Source organism: Caretta caretta, chromosome 5 (genome assembly GCF_965140235.1).
Source record: "Caretta caretta isolate rCarCar2 chromosome 5, rCarCar1.hap1, whole genome shotgun sequence".
NCBI lineage: Eukaryota > Metazoa > Chordata > Testudines > Cheloniidae > Caretta > Caretta caretta.
The window spans coordinates 133,895,041-133,907,184 of record NC_134210.1 but is presented as its reverse complement, the minus strand read 5'-3'; the positions used below and the strand labels follow the sequence as shown (position 1 = coordinate 133,907,184).

At 42.8% G+C, this 12,144-nt stretch overlaps 1 protein-coding gene across 8 annotated transcripts in view; it reads right to left on the bottom strand.

Annotated features, from left to right (window-relative positions):
• The window catches only part of LOC125636884 (T-cell acute lymphocytic leukemia protein 2), a 95,332-nt gene that overhangs the window by 65,661 nt on the left and 17,527 nt on the right, over positions 1 to 12,144 (bottom strand). For 5 of the 8 annotated variants that reach the window (XM_048850662.2, XM_075128916.1, XM_048850663.2 and 2 more), the window contains 5 exons: positions 11,271 to 11,548; positions 7,789 to 7,921; positions 5,397 to 5,526; positions 4,027 to 4,160; positions 2,758 to 2,885 (listed from right to left, as the gene is read on the bottom strand). In XM_048850662.2, the coding sequence (XP_048706619.1) occupies positions 2,758 to 2,885; positions 4,027 to 4,160; positions 5,397 to 5,526; positions 7,789 to 7,921; positions 11,271 to 11,548 (803 nt within the window). Of the gene's footprint in view, positions 1 to 2,757; positions 2,886 to 4,026; positions 4,161 to 5,396; positions 5,527 to 7,788; positions 7,922 to 10,949; positions 11,061 to 11,270; positions 11,549 to 12,144 lie in introns of those variants that run through there. The other 3 variants (XM_048850667.2, XM_048850669.2, XM_048850668.2) reach the window with 3 other exon arrangements.

Genomic DNA, 12,144 nt, shown 5'->3' with positions numbered 1-12,144 from the left:
TACAGTAGAACCTCAAAGATATGAACACCAGAGTTCTGGACTGGACACCATGTGAAACCGGAAGTAACCAATCAGGCAGCAGCAGAGAGAAAGGGGGGGAAAAAAAAAAAGTACTGTACTGTGCCTGTATTGCATCTTAAAGGTAGGCACATCTGGGCTGCCTGTCCCCACCCCATCCCCACCAGCAGGGCAGCCACTTACAGCAAGATGCTAGGGCTGCCAGACCAAGGCAGCTGGAGCCAGCAGAGCAGGAGCAGCGCTGGGGTCCACACAGCTTTTTCCCCTCCCTGCCAGGAGCGAGATGAGCTGTTTTTACCCCCACCCCCAGCTGGGAGGGGGGACATGCTATTTTCTCTCTCACACACACACACGCCCCTGGCTGAAGGGGCCAAGCTTGCAAACTCATGCCGGGGCTGAGAAGGGAGCTCAGTTGCTGCTTGGAGTGTCAGCTGTTGGATTTGGAGCCCAAACTGCGCTTTGTTCAGAGTTACGAACATTTCAGAGTTACACACAACCTCCATTCCCAAGGTGTCCATAACTCTGAGGTTTGACTGTATCACCACCACTTATTCTTGAAGAACAGTCAATTCAGAGATCATTTAATGTATGACCATAGAGTTCCAGTGGCTCAGACCTAGTCAAGGTCACTTAGAGATGCAACAAAATAAAAAGTTAAATGCGAGCTCTGTATGTACTTATGATAGAGCTTCTAATTTCTGCAGCAGTAACTCTATAGCTTCTAAACTCTATTAGTTCTCACTTTGATGTTTAGAAACTCTCCCATCCGCAGCCTTGTACAGCTCTGTTTTTAAGGTGATAACAACTCTTAGAAATTCACTCCAAGCTGAAGAATTAGATTCTAGCATGACTTAAACAGAATAACTTCTGTCTTGGTTGACCAACCCCATTTCCTCCCACGTTTCACAATCATTTTGAAAGAACAAAGTGAAAGCACCTAATGGTGGTGGGTATCACAGCCTTTAAAGTCAAGAGTAGTTAATAATAAGGTTTAACGGCAAATAAATAAATAAATAAACTAAAATAAAAATAAAAAAAATCTCCCCTTGTATCTCTCCTTTTGAGAAGGTATTTAATACAATGGAAGCTAGGTTAAGACATTCTAAACAGGTACATTCTGTTACTGATCAAGAGGACTAATTTCCATGCCTCTTTTTGGTATATATTAGATATAGTTTACTACACCTAGAAAGCACCTCTTTAGGATTTAACGTTTTCATTATATTGACTTCTTTCTAACCACACCTATCACAGACCAAACTTCCACACCAGCCTCTCTCCAATTCTGCTTAAAAAGCAAAAAAAGTATTAGAACAATCATATTTTTGTCTTCATCTGTGAAAGCTGGAACATCTGTACCATATCCAAGAGTGCAGCACCTTGGGCACAACACTGGAGCATGAATTCAAAGCCAACATCCATTCTCACACATGGGAGGCATTCTGCCTTGTGCAGGGAGAAAAAACACTGCTTTCATGCTCCTAATGACTGGTGCACATATATAATTTTGGAAGAGAATATCAGCTCTTTTGACAAGGAACTGGATGTCACAACATAGGTACAGCACAACTTTTGGCCCACACAACCTTTATCACTGGAGATGAGGTATCAGATGGAAAGAACCCAGTCTAACTCTCAGAACCCAGGCTGAGTTTGCGCGGCTGACTGTTTATATAAGAATGACCATACTGGCTCAGACCCAATGATCCATCTAGCCCAGTATCCTGTTCCCGACAGTGGTCACCACCATATGCTTCAGAGGGAATGAACAGAACATGGCAATTATTGAGTCATCCATCCCATGTCATTCAGTCCTGGCTTCTGGCAGTCAGAGGTTTAGGGATACCCAGAGCAATGGGTTGCCTCCCTGACCCTCCTCGCTAACCGCTATTGATGGACCTATCCTCCATGAACTTAACCTGCATGCTTAAATCTACATTTACCTGCATATTTGATACAGAAAAGAGCAAGATGCTGTAAATGGGGTTCCATGTTTCCTAAGCCACTTTCATAACAGGAACATACTTTAAAAAACATCAAAGGCATTTGATAGTAAGGGCTCATATCACTGCAGAAATGCTATTGTGAAATGTACTGTTGTGGACCATTACAGAAGAATCTCAATGAGTTGGGTTATTTTGCAAGGGACATGTGAGCCCCCGTGCCATAATCTCTAATCACACAGATAGATGACTGAACCCTCAGTGCTACAAAATAAATAAAAACAAGCACTTGAAAGAAAAAAATGGTAGGCTTGATTCCCCTTTTCCATTTTTATTGAACTAGTGCTGGTCTTAGTCCAGATGACATCTGTTTAACGATTAGATTCCAAGGCTACTGCAGATTTTCAAAAGGGCCTGCTGACAATGCTGAATATAAAAACAATTTGACGAGATACTTAAACGTCACTTTTCAGAGTAGCAGCCGTGTTAGTCTGTATTCGCAAAAAGAAAAGGAGTACTTGTGGCACCTTAGAGACTAACCAATTTATTTGAGCATAAGCTTTTGTGAGCTACAGCTCACTTCTCTCTTCCCATTTCTCCAGCCCTCACTGTGCAAAATCTCTACAAATTCTTCTCTTCCTGAAGCACCTTCTTGCTTGGAGGATAAAGCTAAATGTCAACTATTATTTCTAAAACATTGCTATTACATAACACATAGTATTTAATAACAGCATCTAATGCGGTAACAACTTGTTCAACTAGTTTTCCCTTCTATAGGTTTGAAATGAATTCATACTTAAATTTCTTGCCCGATTTGGCTTGAGTTCCTCCATTCCATATGTGGTCATCATCTTCATAGAAGAAAAAAATATCAAGTTTCACACCATCTTCTCCCTGAAAGGATAGTTCCAAGCTGTCTTCTACCTGTGAGACAGTCAAATACACCTCATATACTCATAATACAATCAGGAAAAAAACAGTAAGAGGTTGCCTGTGATTTATTTGTGCTGACATGTTACAGGGGAGTAATTGCCTTGTTACAATCTCGGGTGTCCCCCTCAGTGGGGAACACATGAAGGGTAAAAAGATAAAAAGAATCTGGTCACCAAGGAAACCCTTTAACAAGCCCTCTCTAAGACCACAGAAGACCAGTTTCCATAGCTCTATCCTGTATACAGATTTGCAACAATGCAAGTGTAACCACATTTCTTTAGCCAGATCTCACAGCAGGAGTATTTTATTAGAACTAAAAATGCAAAACTGTCTTCAATTTGAGAAGGAGATGGATTCTCACATAAAAGAGCAGAATAACCTCAATGAATTACTTTTTAACATTCCTTCCTTTTAGTTTCGTAAGTCCATTAGCACCAGTTAATGATGAATCTCCTGGATCCAAGCTAAACTAAGATTGTTTGTGAGATCAGACGCTGGCATAGGGGTTGTATACAGCCCCTGATAAAACACTTATAATTATATTTAATTAACAATGTTTTTTTTAAACTCGAAGGTCTTCCGCATCTCTGTCCAAGACCTGTGATTTTGTCTCTTCACTCCACCCTTGTGACCCTGCACTGTAGCCATTGACTCTTTGGAGTCTAACAATGCTGTTTCTTGAACCATCTGGGGGTTTCTGATGGGCATCCTGAGGTACTTCTCTTGCAGCCCTTCCAGCCCCTGCCAGCTGTAAGCACTAGTCTATGCAGAATGACACCCCTATAAGCAGGCCAAATCAATAGCAACAGAACACAATTCACCTTCTTATTTAAGGTTCTCTAGTGACACTAAAACACAATTAGAAACCCCTTTAATATAACAGTATATACAGAATAGAATTCAGAGGCAGGATCAGGATTCCATTATGAAAGGTGTTTCCCTAGCCCAGAAAGTGCATGAAGTCAATAAGTTTACACATGGGTAAATTAAATGTGCACAAACATTTGCAGGATCAAGGCTTACGAGATCCTCTCTTATGAAAACTGTTTTTAAACACCTTCAGACAACCAGAACCTTGAGAAAATGTTATAATGAAGGTTAAGTTCACAGTTCAGATTTGTTACCTACTAACCTTGCCAAACTTGTGCTTCAGTGATAGTCCTGCCTTCTGAAATGCTGGAATAATATCAGATCTATAGTCTTGTATGAAGACCCCCAAATCCACATCTTTGCTATAAGGAATAATACTGCACTGTCTATACCAGCCTAAAATGGAGAAAAAATGAAATCAGAGACATGGTGAATACACAGCTAGAGCTGAAACAAAGTAAGAATGAAGTTTCATGTGCCACTAGCTGAGATATCTTTGAGGGAAGCCACTCAGCTGCCCCCTACAGAGACACCTAGATTGGAAGAGGAGGAGCATAGGGAGCTACTCCACTTGTGGCCCAGCTGTCTCCCCTGGAAAAGTTAGGATTGTGAAGGGGCCCTATCACCACTTAAATAACAATCCCTCAATCTCTCCTAAAGGTATGTTTTCTAACTTACATTTTTAAAAGAAAACGATTCCTGATCTAAGCCCTTTATGTAATATTTATGGAGTCACAATTCTATTTTTAAAAATGGATTACTTCATTTCAAATACTAGGTATTTCTGGGATGTAAACTGTCTACCCACTGCTGTTGGGAAATGGTGAGACTAGAAACCCAGACATGCTTCCCCCCTCCCCCTTTTTGTTTAAGCCACATCATAGGGAACTGCACATCACTAAAATAATACTCCATTTAAAGGCAAAAATAAACCCTAACATTTAATGAAATGCTAACAAGAATTATTAAATCTATGGCTATAATCTACTTTGGAATTTAACATTCTCTTTCACCAATAATGAATTTGAGATATTGCTTTCAACCTTGATACAGTCAATAGGTTACCACATGGTCCCCCCTCTACTGAAGTTTTATAAATAATTTATCACATTAAATACCAAGTTTGTCTGGGATGGAGGAAAATCTGCACCCAAAATAAAAGATAACTGAGAAGTAAGATTCCTCTGCATTTTCTTTCAAGTACCTTTACAAATTATTATTAGTGACCTGGTCCTGCAAACTGCTAAGAGTTTCCTGAGAGGTGATCAATGTACTGACGTACTATTGACTTAAATGGAAACGCTCAACATTTCATATGAAGCATGCCCAGCATCTCAAATGGCTGGGCTCTAAGTGTCTTCTGAAAGGAATCTTGGAAATAAAACAAATACTGCTTTATTTTATTGTAATTTGTGAATTCCTCATTTTGACTTAGTAGTGAAGTTATTTTATCTGTGCTAATGTACTGGACTCCTGCTTCACACACCTATCAGATACCACCTACTAACCTGAAGCATTCAGCTGTCAATCTCAGCCACCAGCACTGGAACTAAACAGGATTAAATGTTTCAGATTTCGAAAGGGGCTTCAATGAGTTTGAAAAGCAATACGATATAAGCTCAAATACTTTACCAAGGCACGTTCCACTGCTCAGCCAGAACCTCACCCCTAAGTTATTTAATGTCAGGGCAGCCAGATGCAGCAATGCTTTTGCTTTTCTCCTAAACTCCACTGCATCAAGAGAGGCATCATCAGGGTACAGCTAAAGGGATAAGGAATATTAAACTACTTTCAGACATAAATGCACCTTAATTTTGAAAATGTTTTTGGTTTAAAAAAAAAAAAGGCAATTTTTTTCAAGACTTTGATTAGTTGCTGGACACTGTCCATATCGCCATCTTGTGGCTGTTTGGCAATACAAATGGTGAAATGAGAAAAGTAAAATTTAAATGCCTATACAAGAAACCAGCGGTTCTCAGTCGGGGGTTCGTGGCCCCCTGGGGGTCCGTGAGCCCTTTCAAGGGGGCTATGGGGCCACGCAACTAAAGCCCTGATTCCTGGCGCGCCGCATGGGGCTGAAGACGGACTGAAGCCTAGAGCCCTGATGCTCCCTGTGAGGCAGAAGCAGAGTTGGGGACATGGAGGGCGTTCCCCCACCCTCCACACACCCCAAACTGCAGCACTAGATTATGACAGTCCCAGGGGCAGCTCTGCACCTCCCCCCCCACATCTCCTCTCCCTGCCCCTTGGCCACGTTGCAGGTGGAAGCTGGAGCTGGGCAGTGCGGAGCAGCTGCTGCTCTGGCAAGCGCCATGTAGTAGGCAGCAGCAGCGTTCCTTCCTCTCCTGCTGGTGCCCCAAGTTGAAGCTGCTCCTCAGCGATTTGCTCCAGCAGAGGCAACCGGTAAGAGTCCCCCCAAGGTGGAGAGACCCAGCTCTGTGGCTGGCTGACCCCTTGTGGAACAGGGACTGCAGGGGAGTCCTCCCAGCACACAGCCCCTAGTACCCCTCTCCCTGCATCCTGAGCTATCTCCTGCCTGCACACAGACTCAGCTATCCCCATCCCTGCATCTAAGCTACTTCCTGTCTGCACACAGCCCCTAGCCGCCCCCTCCCTGTACCCACAGCCACCCTGTGTGCACACAGCCCCTAGCTACCCCGTCCCTGGACGCTAAGCTGTTTTCAAACTTTTTGAGCTAAGCCCCCCAACTTTGAGTTATAATTTTGGGTTGCACCTGCCCCCCAACCCAGACAGGCTGGGTGGCCTACTGAGGTGAGTCAAGGGGTGGAGGTGGCACTTCCTCCCTGGACCCCACCATGCAGAGGTGTTTCGAGCACTGCTGGCCCCTCCCCCCCCAAACAGAAGTAAAAATACGCCTATACCCAAGGCCCCTCCCCGAAGCCCCTCCACCCCCAAGGGGCCATGGAGTTTTTATAGCATGTCGAGGGGGGCCTCAGATAGAAAAAGGTTGAGAACCCCTGTGATAAACCATCCTCTTTGTTATCTTTTCCAAACTGATAAAATGTAAAAGTCAGTATTAACATACTACTGGAATGATCCACACCAAAACCAAAAAGATGAATGTATATATTAAAGAAACAAAATATGTAAATGCTGTGATTAAACCTCTGCAATGCTTACAACTTTTCAACAATAACGCACATTGAGCCTGATCCTGCTCTCACTAAAGTCAATTACAAAACTCTTATGGATACCAACTGGGGACAGAATTGGGCTCACTGTGGTTATTTTTAGCACATCTTTTACAACTTGTTTGGTGCCACCAAGTGTTAAAATTGTGTAGTGAAGTTACAAGTTTACACTAATTTCAGTTGAGGCACAGTCATTTAAGAGCAGCAGTGCATTTTCAAGTTATCAGAGCACAAAAAAGCATCTTAACAACAAAAAGTCTCTATCCCATTCTTGGATAACTCTGGTACCAACTCTCCAAAACAAAATTTTTTTTTTCTTTGCTCTGAACAAGCTTTAAAAAGATTCAGCCCAATCAATCACTTCAAAAGTTACAAGCCCCTGAAAAAGGGGATTTTGAATGAATATACTTTCAAATTTAAGTATAATACCACAAATGTGCTGTAATGCATGGTCAATCCTACTGTGACCAAAATCAAAAAATTACCAGAAAATTGGGACTCTCATTTACACTACGGATACTTTATACAACTCTGACAGAGTAGAGGGGTCTTAAAGTGTGTGCAAATTTATATATTATCATTTATCTATTCTCCATATGATTTCAAATGCAGAGACAAATGCACCCAGAATAGAACCAAACAGATGAAACAACTTTAGTTATTCATAGAAAAAAGTTCTAGTTATACGCTCAATTTTTAAAAAAAATTAGTTTCTTTACTTTGTGAGAACGAAGGCCACCATGCTGCATTTAGGCAAGAGTTTAATTTTAAGCCTATGAGTAGACCCATTCAAGTCAAACACATACCTACGTTTTTGCAGGATGGTGGTGTATGAGTGGAAATCTACTTTACATTTCCTGATTACCACTCACCTGAAAGAAAGCCCGAGCTTCTCTGTACCTACATTCAAGAAACCTAGAGTGTGACATCTCCTCTAGAAATTGGGACAGATTTTTTGGAATCTGAACTTTTAAGTCATCAATGGAAAGTTGTAGTACTTCTGGCCTGCAGTGAAAGAAAGACATTATATTATCCTGGCCAAGAATGCATCATCTGTGACTAATCAAACGCCACCTCCTATCTCTGGCCCAGGTTATAAAGATCTAAAACATGTTGAGCACTTGAGCGGTTGCTACCTATATCCAAATGTATTACATCTGATTACACGAAACCAGAACCTCTTGGGTGCAACAAAATCTACAAGCTACTCTCCTAGGCAAAGATTTTCAAAATAGGAGCTAATATTAGACTCCTAAATCCATATTTAGACAACTGAATAAATCACCTTATTTTTCAAATGTGCAGCTCACACTGCAGCAGCTCACACTGAGTTAACTGGGAGCTGCTGTTTGTTCAGAGCATTTGAAAAACGAGGCCATTTATTCAGTTGCCTAAATATGGATTTAGGAGTCTAATATTACCCCCTATTTTGAAAGTCTTGGCTCATATTAATAATTTAACAATAGTTTAGGCCTTCATGACAACTGAAATGTTGAATGACATTTGATAGTTAATGTCCTGGATTTTAAATGTTTATGCATATAATAAATACAAGAGTCCAAGGTATAGAGGGGACGTTTAGTAACTCAGTAATTCTTAGCAAAAATAAATCAATGTGTTTTCCTTTTTTTTTTTTTTAAACTACAAGTGTTTGTTCTGTTCTGGTTGTTGTGACAATTTCAAGTAGACTGCAGGAATATTATTCTCACAGTCAGGCTGTATGCATCTTGCTTCCCCAAGACTGCAGCAAGTGCGTAGATTTGCCATTTTTCATATGCTACTGAAACACTGCATAAGTGAAAGCAGCCTAGTTGTGGCTTAGAAGGCTGGGCTTACAATACAAAAGTACACATTGCTCAGGGAAGGCAAAAATAGAAGGAAAGATAGAAAGAGAAATTGAGACGCAAAGAGTCAAGTTACAAGAGTTCCAGTCAACCATTACTGAGCTCTTTATCAGTTTCCCAAAGGCCTGTCCCACGGATGTTACTCTCTGTGGACTCCCACCCTCCTTTTTTTAACCTTCCCTTATTATAACCTTATTCTAATTATTTCTGACACTACTATTTTACCATGTTTACTGAAGTGAATGAAAGAATCAGGCCCCTATAATGAAAAAAATAAATAAAGTCACAGTACAGCAAATGTGAAGTCAATTCTCTCTCAAAACCCACCCTCAAACTCCAGATCTGATCACCCTGGAAATCTGGGGAAGTTCAGAGCCAGGCCACCTGTTTTTGACCAATTTTAGCAGAGGCACTTTCATGTCAAGTTCCTATTTCAGTCACTTACAGTAACTTTAAAAATGGAAGAGAAGCACAGTTTAAGCACAAGACTGGGGACAAACAATTCATCCCAGATCTGACACAGACCTTGCACATCTACCAAGGCAATTCACTTAACCTGGCTCCTTCAGCTTCCCAATCTGTACAGTGAGAATACAAGTACTTCCTACCTGATGGGGTGTTGTGAAGATTAATATTTGTGAAGTGCATTGAATATAAAAGCACTATAGGCTTGATCACGGTTCCATTTAAGTAAATAGCAACACTCCCATTGCTTTCAATGGTGCAGAAGCAGATAATACGTTACTATTCCTATTCTGGCTGAAACTGCTTGTGCTCGTTCAAAATTTTATTTTTGGTGGGAGGCTTTTGGTAAAATTCCAGTTGGTCATTTCTGAGGTAAGCGGGCCTGCAAAACCACTGGTTTTCAATAGTCCATATATAAGCAACTAAATAAGTGGACCTAAATCTACTGCACCAGCAAAACCCCACAGCTGTGTATAAATATGGGTTCCCTTATTTACATGCACCAATATGGGGGAGGGGTTTGATGCAATGGGTTCAAATGCATTTCTGACCCAGCTATGCTGGCATAAAAGAGGTCTCTCTTCAATATCCTTCCACTTTAGTCACTGGGTCAGAGGTGGGCAAACTACGGTCCGTGAGCCACGTCCAGCCCACAGGACCCTCCTGCCCGGCCCCTGAGCCCCTGCTGTCCCCCCTACCCCGCAGCCTCAGCTCACTGCACCGCTGGTGCAATGCTCTGGGCGGTGGGGCTGCAAGCTCTTGCTGGGCAGCACAGCTGCAGAGCCACGGCCTGACCTGATGCTCTGTGCTGCGTGGTGGCGTGGCTGACTCTGCGTGGTGGCGTGGCTGGGCGGTGTGGCTGCCTGTGCTGGTGCTCTGGACGGCGCGGCCGCAGCGCCGTCAGCCACCAGTGCTCCAGGCAACGCAGTAAGGGGCCGGAGGGGTTGGAAAGTTTGGAGTGGTGGTCAGGGGCTGGGGGTGTGGATACGGGTCAGGGTGGTCAGATGGCGGGGAACAGGGGGGTTGAATGTGGGCATGGGTCCTGGAAGCATCAGGTCAGGAAGGAGAGTGGGGGTTGGATGGGGCGGCGGGGGGCAGTCAGGAGCAGGAGTTCCAGGGGCAGTGAGGGGACAGGGAGAAGGGGTGGTTGGATGGGGTAGGGGTCCCGGGGGGGAGGGGCAGTCAGGAATGAGAGGAGGGGTTGGAGGGGTGGGGGTTCAGGGGCGGTCAGGGGACAGGGAAGGGTGAATGGGGTAGGGGTCCCAGGGGGCAGTCAGGGAACAGGGGGTTGGATGGGGCAGGAGTCTCGGGGGGGGGGGGGGGGGGGCCAGGCCACGCCTGGCTGTTTAGAGAGGCCCAGCCTCCTCTAACCGGCCCTCCATAGAATTTGGAAACCCAATGTGGCCCTCAGGCCAAAAAGTTTGCTTGCCCCTGCACTAGGTACTGTTACACAGTCCTTTGTTGCAAATGTAGTCTCCCCTTTTCTCAATGCTGAGAGTGTCACATATGAAGTTTTCTGACCAAGTTTTGGCTCTGTAGCATAATACAAAACGTACGGAAAGAGGTTACTAATATCAGATATTGTGGTTACACTTCTTTAATATCAGATATTGCTAATATGACAATCCCTATCTTGCCTGACATATATTTACTTCAAAATATTTCAGACATAAGCTGACAAGCAGAGTCATTCAATTATCTGCTGGCAAGATGTGCTACTATACCTCTTTGGAAATCAAAATATCCTACCACAAATCAATGCTGGGTTGGCCCATTACTGGATCTCTCACGCCCAGGTTAAGCCACTTAACCTCTCTGTGTCTCAATTTCTCCATCTGTAAATTGGGGAAAATACTTGTTTTACTATTAATATCACTGGATCTGTCACCTTAAACTTTTGATTCACCTGCATTTTAGTGAACACGAGATGAATTTCATAACTTGCTCTATAGACCCGTGAATTACTGATTTTAAGACAAAGTGGTAGTATTTAACGTGCTATAATAGACTTAAATCCTCCTTGTTGTCCTCCATTTATAACTTACTTGTTGTAAGCTCCAGGGTAGTGACCAAAGTGTAGCTTTCGAAAAGGCACAAACTTTCTGTCTATGTTTTGTTTCAGCCGCAATGGGCCATGCCAGACATAGTTACCACTCCTCTCATAAAAGACCACCAGGTGGATGGCATGAGCTGCCAGTTTGAAGATATAGTGGAAGGGAATTTCAATCCCAGAGAGGTCATCCATCCCTTCCAAACGGGGGTCTTTGTTCTGTATCTTTAGCCACTGGAACCCCATTTTTTCAGCAGCTCTCAACAAGCTCACCTAAACATCAGAGAAACAACACTTTCTGTGAAAAGGACAAAAACAAGACTTCAACACTAAGGGCCAATTCTTCATGAACTTACGTGACTCCTGATTTACAACATACAACTTAGATCAGAATCAGGCCCTACCTATTCCAGAATTTCTCCTAAACCTTAAAAGGATGGTAACTGTCTATGCACATTTTCGTTTTCTATTTGTTTTCACTTCACCTACCTTAATCACAGCAATACAAAAATAAACAGGTTAAGCTTTTTTTTTTTAAATGTCCCCATTTCTCCCAGTTTTGTAGCGCACAATGAAACCATATGATGAGTTCCCTCTTTTGGTGAAAGCCCTGTAATCATACAATAGAAACTGGGATATGACACCTATTCCACTACTTAGGGCTTGAATGTTTAAGACCAGGTATACACTATACACATTGGTATAACTACGTCACTCAGAGGTGTGAAAAATCCACACCCCTGAGCGAAGCAGTTATACGGACCTAACCCCCCGCGTAGACAGCGCTACTTTGACAGGAAGGCTTCTCCTGTTGACATACCTACCGCCTTTTGCGGAGATGGATGAACTATGTCAAAAGGAGAAGCTCT